Source organism: Ostrea edulis, chromosome 2 (genome assembly GCF_947568905.1).
Source record: "Ostrea edulis chromosome 2, xbOstEdul1.1, whole genome shotgun sequence".
Taxonomy (NCBI): Eukaryota; Metazoa; Mollusca; class Bivalvia; order Ostreida; family Ostreidae; genus Ostrea; species Ostrea edulis.
The window spans coordinates 51,722,925-51,746,321 of NC_079165.1; the positions used below are offsets into that span (position 1 = coordinate 51,722,925).

The following is a 23,397-nucleotide window of genomic DNA, read 5'->3' on the forward strand; positions in this document are numbered from 1 at the left end:
GTTTGGGGAACATAATAATAATAGAGAAAAAACTTAAGAATAACAATAAGGTTCTATGAAATAACTTTTCTCTCAAATGTGTAAATGTGTCAGTACAGGAGTATGGACCCAAATCTCTATATGATGAATTTTCAAGTTCATACAAAATGTATAGGGTTACAATTCCTTTAATCACAAAAAAAACAACAACAAAAACAAACAAACAAAAAAATACCAAAACCTCGTAAATAGTTGATATTTCAAAGTCATCTGATATCGCTACAATGTTGTACCAATTTTAAAATGCACACGTCTTGAATCTTAAACTTGATAGATAAAAAACCTTACCAGAATTATGAACATAAGAACTGAGTATGTGTCCATTTGAATCAGGTAAGAAAACTGCTCGTCTCAGCCTCATATTCTCACCGATTGTACCAACTTCTTGGGCAACAATGTCTGACAGCATTTTGTTTTCACTGGGAAGAGTATTGACAGCTTCATGTTGTAAAACTTTCTGAAAAATTGAACAAGCCACTAAATTATGATCAAGAAAATTACCTTCATTTAACCTATTGTAGTTTTTGTAAAATTAAAATTCTCAGTATGTACATGCATGTTGTAATTAAGCGCACAAGACTCCACATTTCAACATAAAACAAGAGTACCGGAAACATACCAGTACATATAATATGCCCGTCACAAGCTTATCATTTTTGTCACCAAAAATTTCATTGAATGAAAATTGCTCTATATCATATATTTCCGTAATAATGCCAGTATTTAATTACTACAGAAGTGCTTTTTTCCGCGCGGTATTAATTTACGCTATGTACGCGGTCACAAATTTTCCGCGGAAATTTATCCCAGCGTACTTAAAGTAAATGAAAGACATTAAGTGGCAATCCCCCCAATTTTCTACCCGCGGAATAAACAGAAATTGTGATTCCGCGGACTTATGAACCCGTGGAAAAAAGTACGTTTACAGTATTTCAAACACGTACTTCTTAACCTCAAAACAGGCACATAGATTAGTATTGGTGATTGAAATAATTATTGTCTTGCAAGACAATAATTCTTCCTTAAAGTTAATTTCTTTACTATGTAATGTAGATTTATTAGGTTTCTTTTGCTTTTGTACAATATAAATGTTTTTATTAGTCATTTATATATAATCCTATGTCATTGAGAAATTTTGAGAAAAAATGAAAATGATGGCACCCATCATTTTCACAGCTAATTAAGGTATGAGTTGTAGAACTTTACCCAAGGTCCCAAGTAAAAACAAGATGTGTTTGTGAAACAAAAATGCCCCTGATAATGGCCAATTCCAAAGATGGCCAATGTCACAAGGACAAATATCTTGGTACCAGTAGATTTGATGTTTTCTGCCACACTCAACAATTTTTCAGTTATATGGTGGCACCCAGTTTTTGTTGGTGGAAGAGAGAACCCAGATACAATGCACCTGGGAAGAGACCACCGACCTTCCGAAAGTAAACTGGGAAACTTTCTCACTTACCGGTGCGAGCAGGATTCGAACCTGCGCCGACAGAGGTGAGAGGCCGTGTGATTTTGAGCGCGATGCTCTAACCACTTGGCCACGGAGGCCCTCTGGTACCAGTAGAAAGACCTTGTCACAAGAAATGCTCAGGTGCAATATGAAGCTCTTATATTTACCATTTAGAAGTTATAACCAATGTCAAATTTTTTAAAAGTAGGTCAAACTCCAAGGTCATGGTCACAGGGTCAACATTTTGTTACCCACGGAAAGGTCTTGTCACAAGGAATACTCATGTGAAATATCAAAGCTCTAGTACTTTCTGTTCAAAAGTTATTAGCAAGGTTAAAGTTTCAGACAGAATGACGAAATTACAGAATGACAGACAGGACAAAAACAATCATCGTTGGATACCCATGGGTGATCTCGTTTTTTACTCATCACCCATGGGCAAACTCTCCAAAATATCGTCGTAATATATACTAATTTGTTGATTATAGACAACCAATCAGAAAGTTGGAACTCTTCAATTTTGAAAATATGTTTATTAGTTAGCTATTTATGCTAAATATCTTGAAGCCCATTAAAACGTGCAAATTTTGTTTTAAAACAATTGAAGACAGGTCGTACAGGTCACTTACATCAAATACCGGTCAAAAATTATATGGGAGTACCTTTCTCAAACTGTGAAATGCGCCGGTGAGTGGATTTATTTGCAATCGGTGTGCAAAACTACGGGAAAAGTTTTTGTCATTGCTGAATATACATACGTAACATAAACTTTGATTCGTTGATTTGCCATCGCGACTCTGTGCAGCAGCCAATCAAATGACCCGCGCATATTAATTACATACGATGATTTTTCAGCGTTTGCCCACGGGTGATGAGTAAAAGACGAGATCACCCGTGGGTATCCGATGATGAAAAACAATATGCCCCTGGCATTTTTGGTACAAAATTTAGGAAATCACAATGCACAAGAGATCAATATGAAACCTTGATAGGATGATAGTATATCATTTGTAGATGTGAAAAATGATAGTCATTTGTATGCACGCGCATGCATATATGCGCATGCATCACATTTTTTTACACCAACTTTGTAATCAGTTTAACTTTTTTGTTATTCATTGAAATGGTTTGATATTCATATCAGGTAGATATAACATAACATAATATGTCCCGTCTAATGAGGGGCATATAAAAATGCCAGTGTTCAAACTTAGATTGAGGCAAACAAGATCATCAAAAACATAAGGTCAGATATGTTACATTGAAATTTCAAAATCTTGGACAGAATACATGTAGCAACTATTTTGTGGCGTATCCCTTGGAAATCTACCTGATGGAGGAACTCAAGGAGGACATTTTATTGCATCGTTTGGATCTAATGGCTATTGGTATTTTGCTGAACGGAACGGAACCGGTTGTGGGGTACCTTAATTAAGGGGGAATCGACTGTAAAAAGTAGAGGGTTTTAGGTATACGTAATTCCCCATACCACATCTTAATATTGAAAAACCTTCAGATTTCTATCAAAATTTGCATGTATTTTGTCGAGGATGTATATTGACCAAATTCCCGAAGAAAAATATGTTTAGCGGCCTTTCCCAGAGTACAGCCCCTTCTAAAAATAGAATACATTACTTTAAAACAAGCAGTGTTAATATACATACATTTTAAGGCACTGCATGTCTTAATTCAAACGATAGAAATATGTTTCTTTCATATGAATTGAAGAAAATGTATTGCATTTGACTGTTTTCAATAATTTTTCATCTACTGAACCATGTTCTTGGTTTCAAGGTGATGAAAATGCACATATAGTAGTCAAATTTTGACTAATCATAGCCTACCATATCCGAGAAATTGTTTTCAAAAACCTAGATTTTTTAAACATTTCAATATGTTTTACCTTTACACTCCAGCAATCATTTGACATAGATAGGGTATTGGATAATTTGAGAGCCTAATGACCCCCTGTATCTTAAAAACCTTGAAAAAACGCATATTGGAAAATGGTGTCTAAAATTCCTATCTCTGTAAACATGTTTCATTCATCATTACATTACTAAATTACCATTTCAAGAAATATTACAGGGTGGTTTTTGAAAAACAGTTTAAAACATTAAAGCTTCAAATAATTAAAAACCACTTTGAAATTCATTGATTGCCGTAAGCTTTAGGGATCGGGCTTGAAGTTAGAAAAATCCTAACTTTACTATCATAATGGAGCTTAGCCGTCACATGAACACTGACATGACTTCACAATAAATGAAAAAATAAAATTATGTCATCAGATCTAGTTAGAACAAAGTGATGTAGATCAGAATGATTTTTACATTTTTAATGCTCATTCAGAGAATGCTAACCTATGCTCAAGTTACAAATTTTAGGAAATTCGAATATCTTAATTAAAACACCCAAATTCTGCATTCCTCGCCCCCTTGGTAATTTTTAGTTCCTGGTAGTTTTTAACAATACGATACAGTCATGTGATGTGAGTGTTAACGACTAATGTAGTACCACGTACATTCCGAGACGTTTTAATCAAAACTTCAGTGAAAGTCATGTCCAGCCAGAAAAGTGTTTTAGATAAAAGAAAATTACATTACAACACCCATGATCCATACTGTACGTACAATAACACAAACGTACGACACCTAGGCCTAGAGATAGGGCCTAAATATGTGACAAATCTGTCAGCGTATGATCTAAATTGAACACTCTGAAATCATTAGACACAACAGAGATATGCACAGACATGTACATGTATATGCACATTTATTATGGATTCGGAGGGCCTCGAAAGCGATTTTTGTTGTGTAAATAAATATAAACATTTTGCAAGGGGGGTTACAATGTCATATAGCTTTAGATTATGCATATATTTTCTTTAAATCATGACGACATCGTTCGTATTCTTTCAGGTTTAAATAAATTATAAGGAAAACATAACAAAAATACGTGACTGTCAGTATATGTAGCACACAAAAATTTGCATTTTGTTGTATAGGAGATTCGATATTTCTACCCGTCATTAATGATCAGAAATCACACAAAAGAAATGGCCTATCTACAATAGATACATTGAAACACAATTTAACATCTGTAATATTTGCAGAAATCTCACGGGAATTACTAAATGACTGTGTGTCATAACACAAGGTGTATGCAGAGTTTACGACTTCGTGATGTATATATATAACTATAAGCACTTTCTCTCCCAAGCGTTGTTTTGTATAGAACCGGCTTGTTTGTATTATTGCGATTTGTTTGTTGTTGTTTTTTAATTCTAAATTTTTGTTGTTTGCTTTCAAACAATCAGTCCTAATATGGTCTACAAAATTCACCAAAATGCCATTGGGTTCGTTGAGTGTGTGAACGTTCGTGACTCGTGAATAACGTTTCTAACTTTATTTGACGTGGTATGGGGAATTACCTTAAAATGAAATACCGGACTTTATATACAATTGTATCCAATCATGTGAGCTTTTCTTCAGTGTTGATATCTGTAGTTAATGTATAAACTATGTTTAATTTTTGATATGCATTTATTACTGATATTTAAAATGCACATTTTCTGCGCTGGTTCCGTTCCGCAAAATACCATATCTGTGTGGATATTAGTATTCAACAGAACAGAACGAAACACACAAAAATTGAAGTGTTATACTACACATGCAAGTTACACATGCAAGTAGTCTCTCAAGATTTCGTCACACATATATAAACTAGTTCTAATTGTAACAGGGTTTTCCCCTGTTTCTGTTAAAGCTTTCCTTTTCTTCCTCTTATTAGTTGATTAATCTGAAAGTAAGAGGAATTGTTAATTCAAAATAAGAGGCCCACAGGTCTTATCGGTCATCTGAGTACTAGTGAAAAAATATCACTACTCCAAAAGGCTTTGAAATCTAGAATTTGTTTTTACTGTTCTGAATATCTAAGCTAAATTCTAATGTTCAGCAACAGTATCAAACAAGATGTGTAAAATTTCCATTTTTTGTACATCCTTTTCTGCTATTCCTATGTATGCATTTAGATTTTATACAGTATCAGTAAACTAAAAGATAAATACTGTATACTAAGTTTGGCCCCACCCTGGGGTCAGAACCCCTACCCCGGGGATCATGAAATTTACAATTTTGGTAAAGGACTACCTGCTCTTTCTTAATATCCATTTACTTTCAATTTAGTATCATTAATTCCACTCTCTTAATATTGTAGGCCTTGACTTGTTGGTCAATAAAACAAAATACCAGTTTGGGCAAACAACCATGATTTATTACATGTATACATATACATATAACAGCAGGTACAACAATTTAGTAAATCAAATGACATAATCATGGTTTTCTCCATGGTGCAATATAGATTGTTAAACTAGACAAGATAGCTGGAGAAACAGAACATGGTTGGTATCCTCAAAGTGAGGATGTACAAACTAAACTACATTAAACAACACACATATTCAGTTACACACACACACTCACTATATATATAAAAAAAAAAAAAATAATAAAAAAAAATAAATAAAGTTACAACTGACGTGGCCTGATGGTTCAAAAATTATTTTGAAAGTCACGCTAACTTGAGATAGCTTAGGTAAAGAATAATGATGCCAGGCTTGTGATTGGTCAATTATTTGTTATTTTTTGAAATTTGGCAAAGATAGAAATTGATAGGTTATTACTTACGTATATAGATGGCGCTCTTAATAGGACAACTAATTTGATTGGTTGTAAATTACGTAAATAGGGGGTGCCCTCAATTGCCCCTAGGGGGTCCCTACCAGGGCTTAGAGGGTCTTGATTAAAAGGTCAAAAAGCGAGGCTTTGTTTTCATTGGTCAAAAAACATAATAAACAAAATGGGATAATGGTGCCCAAGCAAATACAAGATGGCCACGGTCGTAAATTAATAACAATTAAATTACATTTAATATTACATTAATTCCACTCTCTTAATATTGTAGGCCTTGACTTGTTGGTCAATACCAGTTTGGGCAAACAACCATGATTTATTACATGTATACATATACATATAACAGCAGGTACAACAATTTAGTAAATCAAATGACATAATCATGGTTTTCTCCAAATAATCCCAAACTGGTGTAGGAAGTAGGGGGGAAGAAAAAAAAAAAAAAAAAAAAAAAAATATATATACAACATTGGGAAGGACCTTAATATGGTAACATGGACCAGCAAACAAGAGAGAAATATGAACAGCACTACAATAATCGTAGACAATGTCTTCTAGAATTAAATGCTGTAAATAGAACACATAGGTATTCATCACAGTAAGTAGAACACATAGGTATTATCACAGTCCGCAAGCGGGCCAGGGTAAATCGGTCACTAGGGAAGGATTAGTATGAGGACGGAATGTCAACATTGTAAAGTCTCCGGGAAAAGGAACCATCACACAGGGTATACCATGGAGTTGTAGTGACGGTGTACAACACTGCCTAAGTGAGCTCCCACACAAAATGTATTATGGTGACAGGGGCCACAGCAGCGATAAAGCATACGAAAAAGACAACATTTATAATAATAATCGTAATAAATACACATACATACAAAAATACAAAATGTGAAACATAGGATGGAGACATGGCAAGATCTAACATGGGAAAAGGCGATGGATTTCTTGACCTAATCGGTTAGCAACTTGAAGACGGCAAGCCAGAGAGGGGTCTAAATAAGTTCGGTAAGCATCAGATTTCCAGTCTCCTTGAGACTGAATCAGATCTGGTGGGAGACCACATTCCAAGGCAAACGAGGCCCCCCCCACGGCGGAAGCTGTGGCCAGAATAATTACTGGAATCAATTCCGACCAATGTTAAACTCTTTTTCAGTTTGAACAAAAAGGTATTGTATGTCAAGATATGCCACCGATTGTTGGCACGGTAAGAAAAGGCTGGGCTTTGTAACTGAGGGGTTGGGAATAGGACAAAAATAAGTCGCAAAATGCAGCTTGGGCAAAAGGGAGAATTAGGGATATGGGGGATTGGTATTTGGAGTGCACGTTCAGAGAACTGGATGGTCTTGGACCATCTCACTGAAATTACTGCCCCAGAATCCTGAAAGGATACATTTGACCGTGACAAGTGCTTAGCAGGGTCAAATAGCTGCCATGAAGGAGCCAAGAGATTAGATTTCCGAAAAAATGAAAAGAAAGCGACGAGGCAGGCTGCCCAGAACACCATGTCAAGGGGTTGTTTGAAATTGAGGGTTGTGAAAATTTTTTGTAACAAGGACGGAGTTATTGGAAGCTTTGGCGAGGTTTGAGTACCTAACAGTCTCTTGGCTCCTTTCAGGATGTTATTAAGATAGTGAGATTCGAGGGGGTTGGGGTGTCCTGTCTCAATATGTAGCAATTTAACAACCGACAAATAATTGCGGATTGAATGAAATGATAACCGAAAGGACAAGAAAGCCACAAACCTGCACAAATTCAATGGGGATATAGGTACCAAAGGTATATATAATTTATTACAAAAGGAAATATAAGATCGCAAATAGGAACTGTAAGTCTGCTTGGTTGAATTTGCTAGTATGCTACTGCGCAGTGTACTGAGCCGGGCATCCAGGGAGAAGATAAGGTCTGAGCCTGTCAAAAAGAAAATTAAAAGAATTCTGAGAAATATGACCATAACCCCTGGAAAAGAGGGACCCCCTGTGGTAAAAGGGGGCAGTCACAGAAGCAAAATTGCAAGGTTCATGCAGCCGAGATACAAGATCTGCTTGGACATTGTCCTTGCCTGGGACATGTCTAGCTATAAACCTAAAGTTGTGAATAGCTGACAGCCAAAAGAGGCTATGAAGGCATTTCATTAGAACATTGTTCTTAGATGAGCATTTATTAATGCTGGAGACGGTAGCTGAATTGTCTGAGAAGAAAATGATCTTATGATTGGCCCACAAAGGAGCCCACCTATGGGCGGCTAAAACGACTGCTAAGATCTCCTTTTCATTGATATGAAAATTTGTTGCAGAGGGAAAATCAACTTCCCAATTACAGTAGAACCAATCGTGGTTCCACACTCCCCCCGCCCCGGTTTGGCAGGCATCTGTATGCACTGAAGATATGGCAAGCTTGTCAAGAAGGAGGGATTTGCCATTAAAGGTTTCTAGGAACCTGTGCCACCAAGCAATGTCTTGCTTTATGGTGTATGACAAGCGAATTTTATGGCTCTTATGCTTAAGGCTACAGAAAGCGTTAATGATGCGGCGCAGGAATACTCTTCCGCCGTACACCACTGATGCAGCCCAGTTCAGTTTCCCAGCAAGGGACTGAAGCTGATGTTTTGAGGCACGCTGGCGCCCCATAAACTGATCAAGTTCCGCACGAAGCTCTTGTAACTTAATCTGAGGCAAAGAGAGCTCCATTGTAGAGCTATTAATTTCGATGCCGAGGAAAACAAGGGTTTGAGTGGGGTCTTCAACCTTTTTCCAATTAATATAAAACCCAAGTTTGCGCAATAAAAGTAGCAATTGCGAGAGAGCTTCATGACATTTTTGTTTCGAGCTCTCACAAATAAAAAAGTCATCTAGGTAAGCAACAATAGAGAAACCCTTCCGGGCCATGATGCGTCTTACTGCTTGGGAAAGACGATGAAAAATGCCAGGAGCCTCTTTAGATCCAAAAGGTAACTTAGTATCAATAAAATAAGAATACTGATCATTAAGAATCCATTTAAACCCAGTTACTTTTTGGCTTTCAAAACTAATGGGGACAGAGCGATAAGCAGATTTTAAGTCAACTTTGGCCATAAAGTAGCCTGGTCTCACAAGCCGAGTAGCATCATCTAGAGATTGGTACTTAAATTTGTAAGAATCAGATACATAGTCATTGACTGCCCCCCCCTTACGGTCGACTGCAGTCATGAATTATTCTTACACCTCCATCAGATTTTGGGATGTTGCCCATTGGGCTTACAATCAAGGGGGGGTTAGGAACTTGAACATAATTACCTTCTTGAATTTCTGTGAGAATTTGGGCTGTAGCCTTAGCAAAAATTTCAGGGTCGTTAGTAGCAGAGGGGTGATTTGCTAATTCTACTGGCTGGGGAGACAATGTGGGGTCAATAATGTGGAAACCATTGCGTATACCATTTAAAATAAAACCTTTATCAAAGTCATCTTGCAGCTCATCTTCCCAAGCAGTAAGATCAAGACCCGAGGGTTTCTCTATGCGTTTTTTGTAGGATGCTCATAAGCTGGATGACGCTCTGAACACCCTGGACTAGAGCAGGTGTGGGAAAATCTACACTGACGCACCATACAGCCCTTTCTTGAATTAAATTTCCTACATATCTCTATACCTTGTGGGGTGTGAGAGGCCCTGTGCCCCTGAGATGCAAAAGGCTGAAATTTTGTAGAAGGCTTTTGGGATGACTGGGTCTGAGGCAGACGTGGCTTTAGATAAACTGTCTGAATGTGGGGGATATCTGTCCCCCATCTGAATTTATGCAAGTTTTGGAGCTTTCTGTATTCACGGTCATAAAAGAAAACTGACCGAGTGTCATGGCTTGACAAAAGTTGATAAATTCTTGTCGTATATGAAAGATAGTCTAAAATCTGGCTTTGAGCAAGCAGATTTTCACCCAACAGTTTTTGGAGGATGGCCAAATTTGCAACGGACCACTGAGAAATGTGGAGATTTTCTAATTTTGGTTTAGTAGGGCCAGATTTAAAAATGAGCTGACCGTCCTCATTGTTAGATAACACCCTCTCTGTTTGCAATAAGGACGCATTATCCACAAAATCTACTATATCAAAATGAGCAGAGGGGCCAGAGTTTGAAGATAAGGCCTTTAAATAGAACTGGGGGTCTTGCCATGAAACCATACCTGTATTTGGCGTGTTCATAGCTGCTGTGGCTTCCTGGTGAAGAGCGGACTGATGATTAAGTTGAGAGGTTAAATTTCCCAAAACACTTCTAATAAAACTGTCCGTTTGTGTATCGGAATCCGTGCCTGACTGCGGCGGTCTGACGAGAACTGGCTCCGTCGTAGGTGTTGGGCGAATTTCCTCTGACGCTGAGGCAGCCGGGCCTAGGGGGAACGTGCCTTTAATAGAGTGCATTAGGAGCCGTCTTTGGCCGACAGGAATGTCAGCCTCCTGTAGATCGTCGGCAGTCAGCAGAGACAGGGCTTCCATGCTGTCATAGCCCATATTAATTAATGCTTCGGTCGTCAATTTCGACAGTTTTTCAGCATGGGCCCATCGACGAACAGCTTCCTCGCCGACACACATTATGATTTCATCTTCCTCGCCTCGCATAATTAGTTTTTTAAAAATGTAAACGAAGTCTTTTGTAAGCGTGCAGAGAGTCTATTGAGTACGAGAGGCACATGTAGAACAAATAGATAAGTCCGCATACTCATCGGGATAGCAGAACCAACATCCGTCACACATAGCGGAACAGTCCATGGCCACGAATGAGAGCGCACGCGCAAAGTCAAAATCAGCTTCCAGGATAATATCGTACAGTCTTACAACTTCTTCTTGAAAAATAACGTACCAGTCTGGTATGCTATAAAACTTCTTGACGTAAGATGTAACGCACATGACGAATAGTTCACATATAAGGGGATAGGTTGAAGTTCAAATGGTATAAGAGTCTAACCAAGTATTTCCCCAAAAAAATAAATAAATAAATAAATAAAGTTACAACTGACGTGGCCTGATGGTTCAAAAATTATTTTGAAAGTCACGCTAACTTGAGATAGCTTAGGTAAAGAATAATGATGCCAGGCTTGTGATTGGTCAATTATTTGTTATTTTTTGAAATTTGGCAAAGATAGAAATTGATAGGTTATTACTTACGTATATAGATGGCGCTCTTAATAGGACAACTAATTTGATTGGTTGTAAATTACGTAAATAGGGGGCGCCCTCAATTGCCCCTAGGGGGTCCCTACCAGGGCTTAGAGGGTCTTGATTAAAAGGTCAAAAAGCGAGGCTTTGTTTTCATTGGTCAAAAAACATAATAAACAAAATGGGATAATGGTGCCCAAGCAAATACAAGATGGCCACGGTCGTAAATTAATAACAATTAAATTACATTTAATATTACAATAACACTAAAGAAGATGTTATCTAAGTGTTATACACATAAACACTATATAGTAAGTTTGGCCCCACCCTGGGGTCAGAACCTCGACCCCGGGAATCATGAAATTTACAATTTTTGGTAAACGACTACCTGCTCTTTCTAAATATCCATTTAGTTTCAATTTAGTATAAATAACACTAAAGAAGATCTTATTTAAGTGTTTTACACATAAACACTATATATAGTAAGTTTGGCCCCGCCCTGAGGCCAAAACCCCTACCCCGGGGATCATGAAATTTAAAATTTTTGATAAAGGACTACCTGCTCTTTCTAAATATCCATTTAGTTTCAATTTAGTATCAATAACACTAAAGAATATTGCTACGGTTCACGACTTAATTCACTCATTAAATACACCTACTTTATACCTATACAACATTAAACTGACCTGATAGCAGATGTAACTTTAGAATTATCCAACTAAATCCATATCGTTTGTTACAATGTTGTGATTTTCATTCAGACTAACCGCTTATGATAGAATATTATGAACCCTGAACCCGATGTTTAAACTACTTCTAAAGTCATTTATAAGCAAATTATGAACAATAGAAATGAACTACAATTGATTTTATTTCACTTGATTGCTTTGATTCACATATTGTTATAAAATATGTTATGTTTATTATGTTTATAATTGGTACAACGTTATTAAGTAATATTTACAAATTTAACGCGCTAACTTAGATAAACGTATGACGTTATCAGTTTGAAACGTTACTACGTCATAACAACAACCGATGTAAATAAAAGACAGCTGTTTGGAGAGAGAAGATCAGTCAACTGCAGAGAGAGACTCGGTACACTTCAGAAATAAGACAGTGGTAGGTACCAAATAGTACCAAGTTTAGGTTACATGTAACCACATTAGAGTGACATAACGTTTTTATACTAATTTACAAGCCCTTTTAGTAATAGGAACGTCCTGGATTGGTTCGTCACTGTATACTTAACTAAATAACATTGTACCAACCAAACGAGTTACCATTGTATGTGTATATACAATTTGACCAAAGGATCGTCGCAATAAATGTTATAAACTTTATAGAATATTATTCTTATACATATGACTATCAAGTGAAGATATTATTTCAAAGTGGACCTTCAATTGGTCATCGTTCGTCATATAAATTGTGGTCAACCAAAGTAACCATTTCTACCTTGACAATTTATTAAAAGATAAACAGCGGCCCATGATTATATGATTATGTAACTACCCCATACCCTCGGTTTCGTTACAATATCTTATTTAAGTGTTTTACACATAAACACTATACAGTAAGTTTGGCCCCACCCTGGGGTCAGAACCTCGACCCCGGGAATCATGAAATTTACAATATTTGGTAATTAAAGGACTACCTGCTCTTTCTAAATATCCATTTAGTTTCAATTTAGTATAAATAACACTAAAGAAGATCTTATTTAAGTGTTTTACACATAAACACTATATATTAAGTTTGGCCCCGCCCTGAGGTCAAAACCCCTACCCCGGGGATCATGAAATTTACAATTTGGTGGAGGCTTTCCTGCTCTACATCACTATATAGGCATTTAGTTTTTCTTACACATCTGCAGTTGTAGAGAAGAAGACTTTTGAAAATTGGTTAATTTTGAGAAGTTTTTGCCCCGCCCCCAAGGGTGCAGGAATCCTGAAATTTACAATTTATGTCCCCCTTGTCCCACAGATGCATCATACCAAATTTGAAAAGTATTGGAATGATAGTTATCAAGAAGAAATTAAAAATGTCTATTGTTCACACACTTAATAACTGACCATTTTGGCACCACCCCGATACCAAAACCCCTACCCCTGGGATCATAAAATTTACAATTTTGGTAAAGGACTACCTGTTTTTTCTAAATATCTATTTATTTTCAATTTAGTATCAATAACACTATAAGGAAGATCTTATTTAAGTGTTTTACACATAAACATTATATACCAAGTTTGGCACCGCCCTGGGGTCAGAACCCCTACCCCGGGGACCATGAAATTTACAATTATGGTGCAGAGGCCTTCCTGCTCTACATCACTATACATTTAGTTTTTCTTACACGTGTGCAGTTGTAGAGAAGAAGACTTTTGAAAATTGGTCAATTTTGGACAGTTTTTGCCCCACCCCTAGGGTTCCAGGGGTGCTGGAGTCCTGAAATTTACAATTTCTGTCCCCCTTGTCTCAAAGAGGCTTCATGCCAAATATGAAAAGAATTGGACTGGTAGTTATCAAGAAGTTAAAAAAAATTAATTGTTAAAGCAAGACGCACGACGGACGACAACCAATTGCAATATAAACTCAGGTGACCTAAAAATAAAAACAAAAAAAAAACAAAAAATTTAAAAAAAAAGAAATTGGGGTCAATCCACAATTTTCTGCATAAATGATAGTGGCAAATAAAAACCCCACAAAAAGGGACTAGAAATTTGTGAGGTTACTAAGAAGTTGCTAGCAATATCTGGTTCCGTTCTGCTAAATACCAATATCCATGGATATTAGTATTTAGCAGAACGGAACGAAACACATCAAAATTGAAGTGTTTGCTACACATGCAAACAGTCTAATAATAATAATGATTAATAATATTTATTTATAAAATCAATGCAGAGTCAGAGATTGTTTAAGATGAATTATGTTCATGATTTAGTTTATGTATGACTTATTTAGTATTTTGTTTTCTCCATGGCTGGCGCGAGATGCCGCGCTCATTTTGCAGCATTTCTTTCACTTGATGTATCCATTATCCGGTTAAGCATTTATAGATAAGTAATATAAACCTGTGTAAAGGTTTCTCATACTTTTCTGGGCATTATATATGTGTCTAAAGATACATCGAGAAATACCCGATGTTGTATAATGTATTTGTGTATGCATTTGTATTCTGTGCAATTTAATTCATAACTAGTTACAAAGATACATTAATCACTTGTTTATTGGTTTAAAACAATATGGAATTACTCAGAATAATTACATGTATCATGTGTACATTTTCTCATTGGTGCATGCCCGTTCAATTAATTTCACATTTGTTTCTAAATGATGATCTATTTTAGTGTCTATCTGATGTGCGCATTTGGTATTCTTTAACGTCAGTTGATTTTTATGTAATTTGTTTGTATTGTACCCTTTCACCACATTTTTCAATAAATTTTGGAAACCAGGCATGGTTAGCTGCACCACAGTATCATTGTAAAATATATCATAGATAACAGAATGTGACTATATTCAATTCAGGTTAAGTGAAACACATTTCGGTGAAATATCACATTGTAGAAGGGAGTTTTTAATTTACAAAATAAAAGTCTATATTTTGTTTTTATAAAAATCAAAGACTTTAAGTAACTTGCAATTGGTCTTTAAATAACAACAGAATAATTCAAATTCACATTGCTCTGTTCCGTTTCGCCAAATACTAATATCTACATGGATATTGGTACTTTGCGGAATGGAACGGAATTAGATAATACTAGCAATAGCAACTATTTCAACTTGTTAGTAACCTCGCAGATTTCCAGTCTCTTTTTTGTGAGGTTTTATTTGCTACTATCAGTTATGCTGAAAATTGATTTTTTTTTCCATTGACAACTCCTTCTACTTTCAGAGTAATCAACTAATAAACCAAAGAAAAAAAAAGCTTCAACAGAAACAGGAGAAAAACGATGTAGCATTTACAATAAGCCCCCTTCCCCCTTTCAAAAAAAGAAGAAGAGAGAATTCGGAGTTTTAAGATATGATTAAAAAGAATGCGAATATTTGAATAACAACAGACAACTTGCTGGTGTAGAATAACGCTTCAAAATCGATGTTTCATTCTGTTTCGCTAAATACTAATATCCACACTGATATTGGTATTTAGCGGAACGGAATCAGATAATGTTAGCAACTATATCAACTTTTTAGTATCCCGTGGGGATCCCGGTAGAATAGGTCCTCAGAACACTTGCTTGTCGTAAGAGGCGACTAAATGGGGCGGTCCTTCGAATGAGACTGGAAAAACCGAGGCCCTGTGTCAGAACAGATGTGGCACGATAAAGATCTCTCCCTGCTCATAGGCCGTAAGTGCTGAACATAGGCCTAAATTTTGCAACCCTTCATCATATCAGTGAAAATTTTTCGAGTGAGAAATTAAACAATATAAAATCAACAATCAACTTGTTAGTAACTTAGCAAATTTACAATCGTCTTTCTGTTAGGTTTTTATTTGCCACCATCATTTATCAAGATAATTTTACATTGACCCCATTTTTGTCCATTGACAACACCTACTACTTTTAGAGTGATCAACTAATATATCGAAGAAAAGGAAAGCTTCAACAGAAACAGGAGAAAACAATGTGGCATTAATTTACAAAAAGCCCCCCCCCCCCCTCCCAAAAAAGAATGAAAATAAGTGAACAACAACAGACTATTTGCAGGTGTAGAAAAACGCTTTAATTTCGATGTTTTGTGCCGTTAAATACTAATATCCACATGGATATTGGTATTTAGCAGAACAAGATGTTGGCAACTATTTCAACTTGTAAGTAATGTCGCAAATTTGACTTCTCTCCCTGTGGAGAATAGGGCCGTGAGCAACTCCTCTCCATTTTGTCCTTCGTTCTGCTAACCTGCTTGCCTATGTCCAAGTCTATAGTCCAATTTCATTTCTTTCTCTCTCTTGTTTGTTTAGGTCTGCCTCTCTTGCGCTTTCCTTCAGGAGTCCATGTGAGTGCTATTCTAGCGTGCTTGGTCTTGTCCATTTTCAAAACATGCCCTATTCATTTCCACCTCCTTTTCCTAATTAATTAACAATACTACTAATGGGCTCCATTCCTCCTCTATCCCTCACTGTCTCGTGTCATACCTTTTGAGGCCAGTATATCCGCAGGAATCTTCATAGGCTTTTGTGTAGGAGGATACCTTCCTATCATGGGCGTAGCTTGGGTTCGAATATTACTGAGGCAGGGGGTCTGGGGGGCTGTGCCCCCCAGAAGCTATCGACATTTTAACAACGTAAAAGGTGGGTTTTTTTTACCGAGGCAGCAGCCTCGGTTGCCTCAATGGAAGCTACACCACTGCCTATCTCACAAATTTACAGCACCTTTTATGTGAGGTTTATATTTGCCACTATCATTTATGCCGAAAATTGTACTTTGATCCCCATTTTTTTCCATTGACAACTCCTTCTACTTTCAGATTAATCAATAAACTGCCGAAAAGGTACCAGCATCAATAAGAACACTACATCCCGAGTTTGTAATTGTCTGTGAAAATTAGCAGCAACAGTTGTACCCCGCTTGACTTACTGCTAATAACGCAGTCACGGACAAAGACGTGTCTCTTACTGTTACCGTGAAGTCATACTTCCACATTTGAAAGATGTACACCAGGTCATGGTGAAATCGGACAATGGGTGTCCAGAAATGGTGGACGTTGCTGGCTGACTGGCCTCACAAATTCTGCAAAACATTTTGCAATCTCTGTATATCAACCACGAAAATTCCTTCAGCCATTAGGACTGGGGTTCTTCCCTTACTTTTGCATTTTTCTTTAGACACAGCTATGTCATCTTTAAATGCAGAACTTTCTCCGTGTGATTCTTGAATTTCTTCGTTACATGTACTAGGCTGAGGCTTCTACTTTTTACTACTGATAAATCCAAAGTGTTTTAACCCTCATTAAATTTCATGAAAAGACACAGATAATAATTCCTTATCACCTTGGTAAAATGTTTGTGAAAAATATAGGAAATCTATTGCATAATGGACTTGATAAATAATTTAATGAAAACAGAGTTATTGTCCTTGGATTCAATATTTTGAAACGCATAATTGACTATTCAAATATAACTAAGACTTTTGAAATATTTTATGGCTAACAAGATTTTTTACAATAACTATTGAAAAAGACTCCAACAAAATTTATGTTCCAGTCATTAAATTATTGACTTTGCACAATCTTATGACGTCACAGGAGTGTGGAACTACGTTAAGTGATCGAATTCTGTATTAGTGGCAAAAGAGCAAATATAATCAGTAAATTAACAAAATACAGTCAAACCTGTATTAAGAGACCGTCCAACGAAGAATGGAAAAAAGGTCACATATGACAGGTGGTCTCTTAATACAGGTTGCCTATTTTCCGCAGTTAATGGATAAAATTTCGCAAATAATTTGTACAATGGAGAAAATGACTACATGTATTTGGAATTTATCATTAGAATATCAAGTACGGTTTTAATAGTTGTAAAATAAAATTAATAATACACTGTAGTTAAAAATCTAGAATACAATGTGTTATCATAATTTATTATTCATCAAAAATTACATTTAATCTGTTTAAGAATGATAAACATACATTTCATATTACACATTTACATGAGATTTAAATCTCATTTATGAACTGCATGTAAATTTTCTAAAACTTATAAACACTTTGTTGTAAAGAGTATTTATGTATAGCCTATACTTGTACAGTGTAACTAAAAAAAATGCAATGCTTGTGGTAAGAAAGCAAATGATGAAGTGTTGTGTCTACTTTTGTACAATACATGCTGGAAATATGTTATTCAATTTTAAAAACATTAAATAAATCACAATATCCATTGTACATGCACAGCAAATCTTTTAAGCTTTGAACTAATGCAGGCAACTTTCTTGAACTCGGACGTGTCAAATACCAGGGACATGTCGAAGTGAGCTGCTAGTTCCGGTCATTAATCTGGAAACCTCGAGTATCTCATGCAGGAAAACTGCGAATACTCCGTTTAAAATTTCAGTCCTAAGCACAATATTTACCCGATTTATATCGCAATTCGGCAAATTTTTCACATAATGGTATAACAAGTGGTAGATGTTCATTATCGATCTAGCATACCCGGCACTTCTTAAAGTTTGTCGAAATTCACACCTTCAAATACACCGGCCTTGATTCCCTGATCCTTGATTTTGTTAAATAAACAACAACTTAGGTTTTATTAATTAACCACACTCGACCCTGCATGTTGACAGATTGGGCATAATAATTAATTCAGAGGGCCTACTAAACAAGATCACCGCCAAACTATGCATTATAAAACGAAAGTGTTAGGGGCGATTATTCCCAGAATAGTTGTGCGTTTCAAAACGAAAGTGTTAGGGGCGATAATTCCCAGAATAGTTGGCTCAACCAAAATCGAAAGTATAGTAATGGCGTTGTAATTGAAAAATGTACAGTCGTTAAATAGAGGTAAAATTTCATGAAAATACATGAAAAGGTTGTAAAAATCATGGTCGTTGGTCACGTCAGACAGGTGGTCGTTTAATACAGGTACAATATATAGAGTAACGTCTTGGGGGGAACTTTTTATGGTCACATACGACGGTGAGTCGCTTAATACAGTGGGTCGCTATGGCAGTTTTGACTGTACTCTTTTGACTTTTTCTGGAAAGCAAAATACTCGTTGATTTAAACATCAGGGAGTAAATACTCTTTATGGTAAAAAATTATCTGGAGCTCTGGCTTTGTAATACTTGTTCTCACTTCCAGTAAAGTCCAATACCCATTTAATTCTTGAAATGTTCATGAACAGTCCTTAGTTTGTTCATGCATTTTACCAGAACTGTTCCTGAAATAACAAATGAGACAAGAATTTCAGGAAATTACCACAATTATTCAAGAACACCTTGATTCTTGACCAGTTCAAGAACTTCAGTCCCACATCAGTTCTTGTTAATCTGTTCTTGTGTAGTTCATATAATGTTCCTGATTAGATGTTCATGAACTGTTCCATGAACAGTCCTTAATCTGTTCATGCATTTTACCAGAACTGTTCCTGAAATAACAAATGAGACAAGAATTTCAGGAAATTACCACAATATTTGATCAGTTTAAGAACTTTAGGTCTTCATCGGTTCTTGTTAATCTGCATGTTCTTAGAAAGTTCCATATTCTTGAACATCTTGAGTTCAGGTGCTGTGCCTGAAATGTTAAATTCCTGTCTCATTTGTTATTTCAGGAACATCCCCTAAAAGTACAAGATCTGTTGAGTTGCAGTTTAAGCATGTTCTAGAACGATGTTCAAGAACAATTCGTGAAAAGTTCTGGATATATTAAATTCAAGAACTGTTCTTAAAGTTTTCGCAGGGGTTTTTGCCCTGCTCCTATAAGGCCCAAGGGGAGCAAAGCCCTAAAATTTACAATAAATGTCCCCCTTGTCCCAAAGATGCTTCATACTCAATTTGAAATGAATTGGAAGGGTGGTTATCAAAAAGTTTTAAATGTTCAATTGTTAACCCATGACACATGTCGCACAATGACAGGTGCAGACAAACAGCAATAGGTCATGCACCTGACTCAACTTGAACAGACGGACTTAGAGAGATCGCTGTACCATAATACATTCTGTCTAAAACTAACATTTTCATCATACTATATATATATAAAGAACATGACCCACTAACCATGAAAAATGGCCTAGCCTGGGATATTGATAATTTACGTATATAATAATCTTCGGGATATAGGCTTTTTAGAAATGTTTTTCTTTTTTTCATATATTCTTTACTTTTTTGTTACTATGACGTTGAATATTGTGGTACAGTGGAACCCCGTTATTACGTTTTCCATTTTGTCACAATAAAATAACGTAATACCGGGGGCAACGTAATAAACGTTCCCAATGAAATCCGCTAAAAATATCATTTGGAAATTGTATATCGTCCGTTGGTACTCCGTGAAGGGGTGTGTGAATATATCTTTACTGTTTCTTTGTTTAAAAGACTATGATACTTTGTTTTATTTACATCTTATCTTTAATGTCCATAATTCTTCATGTTCTTATCCCTTTTCTTTATTTCTGGTGTAGGATTCATAAGGATGTTTTGATAAACGTTGCTTTTCGGCATTCGTTTGGACCGCCATTTTGTTCAACTTTAAAACAATGCGTTCATGTAAATTTCTCTCAACAACTCGTTCCGGTTCGTATTCAACATTCATATTAAAAAAATAACAAAACATCGTTTTTATTAAGTTCGCTAATTACACAATACACAACACAATAAAAAAAAATCCCATCCAAAAAACAACAAAACTATAGACACAAAATGCACACGATACCCAACACTTACACACTTTTCTCACCAACGATAAACACGGAGAACAATTTAAGCGCAATCCACATAAAAAAATATAATGATGCACGAAGATTTCATTTACAACGCTAAATGATGGCACTAAAATCACGTGCGCATCAGGGGATTTTAGAATATTCACTGAGGTAAATGCCATGCACGAATCGGCCGATAACACAGGACAGTTTGATTTGTGTATGTATGGACAAGATTTACGAACACCCAAGCTGCATGTCCAAACAACGGACAATTTTTTAATTGAACACCTTTAGTCACCTATGTCCAAGAAGTTACCCAAGCGGTTTTAACATTGCTACGATAAATCTTGTCTTTCATGTTTGGTACCAAAGCTGTCCGTAAATAGAGTTTTAATAGCGAAGGTAATCACACTATGCTGAACACGCAGGTAGTTGAGAAATTATTTCTTTGATTATCAAAATATGAAAAATGAAGTAAATTTCATAGAGTACAATTTCTAAATAAACATTATTTAATTGTTTATCACTAGCTTCGATACGGGGTATTCACCTGTATTGATGTCGCTAGATCTATCGAAGCGTGATCAGTCAAGCGTCTCTAATCCCCAAACAGACCAGGAAATGTACGTGGTGACTGCCTCAGGCAGTCAAGGTGTGAATAGCTTAATCACTATTGAATAATTAGGGGTTTATTACGTTTTCGTCGGAATTTTTACAACGTAATACCGAGTCCCGGCATCTTAGGACAACGTAATAACGAGGTCTATTTTATATAGGTTTGTTAAGAAATGGTTTTGTGCTTTGAAATTCCAACGTAATATGCGGACTAACATATTAAAGGGGGAACGTAATAACGGGGTTCCACTGTATTTAATGCTAAAAAATTAACATTTCGGGATACACATCACAACAATAAACCTCCAATACCATGTACAATGTACATGAACCTATAAATCTCTGAATATATCAAGTTATATGCACTCAAATAGCTAGAATGGCTTATTCAATGATCATAATAAGCATTTTTTTTTTTTACCAAATTTGGGAAATAGAAATAAGAAATATCTTGGAAATGATGTTCAAAGCCGTGATTGTTCAACTTCACTTTTAAATTATTCTTACTTGAATTTTAAAATACTGAAATAAGAATAAATATAGTATGTAGTCTATTTACATGGTGAAAGAAGTGAATCATTGGAACAATTCTGTTTCATATCATATTCCATAGTTTTTGGGTTGTTTTTTTTTTTTTTTTTTTTTATAGTATTAAAACGACCGAGTATCGATACCAATGGTAACGAACTAAGTTGACACCGTGTCTCGTCAAAACATGTTCAATTCGAATTTACTCGGAATTACACGTTCAACGAGCATTCACTGTGAAACCTGGAAAATTACTGTAGACACCTAATAGTAAGTATCAAATGATCTTTTTTGTTACATGTACATGTAGATTTCATAGCGTGAATAATAACAACACAACACCGATATAGGGGATCAGAGTCAGTATAGATCTATTACTGACTCTGAAAATACGATTTGAGAAATGATACTGTACAAATTTTACTGTATTTATCTTTATCAATAATTGTATATTCCTATACGTATTAATCATGTAAAGATACTGAGGTATTTTAACCAACAATTTTAAATGTTTGTGCAATACATTATTGACTGACAGAATGTAAATCATGAGCTGTGATCTAAAAATCTTTCAGGCATTAATATAGATTTAAATCAATTTCACAGAATTGGATCTAGATACATATTTGAAATAGAATATATCCTAAAGCTCTGTAGTTTTAAATTGTTTGGATTATATTGCATTTACATGTATACATGCTAGTAAATGCCACAGAATGAGAAATAATCTAAATAAAATTGGTCTATTTTCATAATGTTCCCAAAAATAGAAGTACATGTATCATGTAGATCGTGTGGTTAAGTGTACATGAGAGGATGATGTGATGCGTCTTGGTGGTAGTTTAATGTAGTATAGTGAGTGCTTGCACTGCTTGCTCCCAGCTGCTGCCGCTGTATAGCCCTTCTGGGCGAAAAGGGGGCAAAATTGCATAAGTCCCCCCTGACAGTATATAGCCTCTCCATCACCAAGATCCTAACTGTACCTCTACGTTGTACCACACATCCACTGGCGCCTCACAGTTCCAGGCTGAACAGTTAGGGATCTCGGAGGAGCTTGGCCCCCAGAAGTGCGATGTGCAGGCCCATCGGCGGATGGATATGCCCTGACGTCCACCAACCAAGCCCCAGTTATGGGTTAAATAACTGGACAGGAAGAGTTCATAAGCTTTGGTTAGCAGTCCTCCTAGGAGAAAGTCACTCCAAAATCAAACTAGGACAGATGGGGTTCTATAGCCATGTCAAGCAGCCCATCTAGGAGATGGATCACTCTGATCACAAAGCCTGGGCGGCCAGACTCATCCAGGTGGAAATCCGGCCTAGGCTGCGATAGGCCAGCAACCTATCCAGCTGAATTTATTTATCTAGCTACAGAAACCGCTATAGTAAACAACACTATTCCAGGACGGGGGACCTCAGGTCAAATACCTATCATGATGGCGGGCACTGAAAGCCGAGAGGATAGTGTCAACCTGACGGGGAAACCTAAATGGAAATCACAACTGCTCAGTTGTAAAGGAAAACTGCGTGTCGGTACATGGAATGTTCGGACATTACTACAAACAGGAAAGTTAAAGGAATTATGTGATA

The 23,397-nt window shown here is 36.3% G+C and overlaps 2 protein-coding genes across 16 annotated transcripts in view; both read right to left on the reverse strand.

The window, feature by feature from the left end:
* Positions 1-23,397, reverse strand: part of LOC125682093 (elongation factor Ts-like) — a 214,259-nt gene that overhangs the window by 66,253 nt on the left and 124,609 nt on the right. For 14 of the 15 annotated variants that reach the window (XM_056154427.1, XM_048922496.2, XM_048922495.2 and 11 more), the window contains one exon: positions 328-496. The exons of the other annotated variant lie outside the window; for it this stretch is intronic. In XM_056154427.1, coding sequence (XP_056010402.1) covers positions 328-496 — 169 coding nt within the window. The remainder of the gene's footprint in view (positions 1-327; positions 497-23,397) is intronic. 15 annotated transcript variants of the gene reach the window in all.
* On the reverse strand, positions 9,675-10,769 carry LOC130051787 (uncharacterized). Its single transcript, XM_056154432.1, has one exon. It carries the CDS (start codon positions 10,767-10,769, stop codon positions 9,675-9,677), a length of 1,095 nt encoding a protein of 364 aa, XP_056010407.1.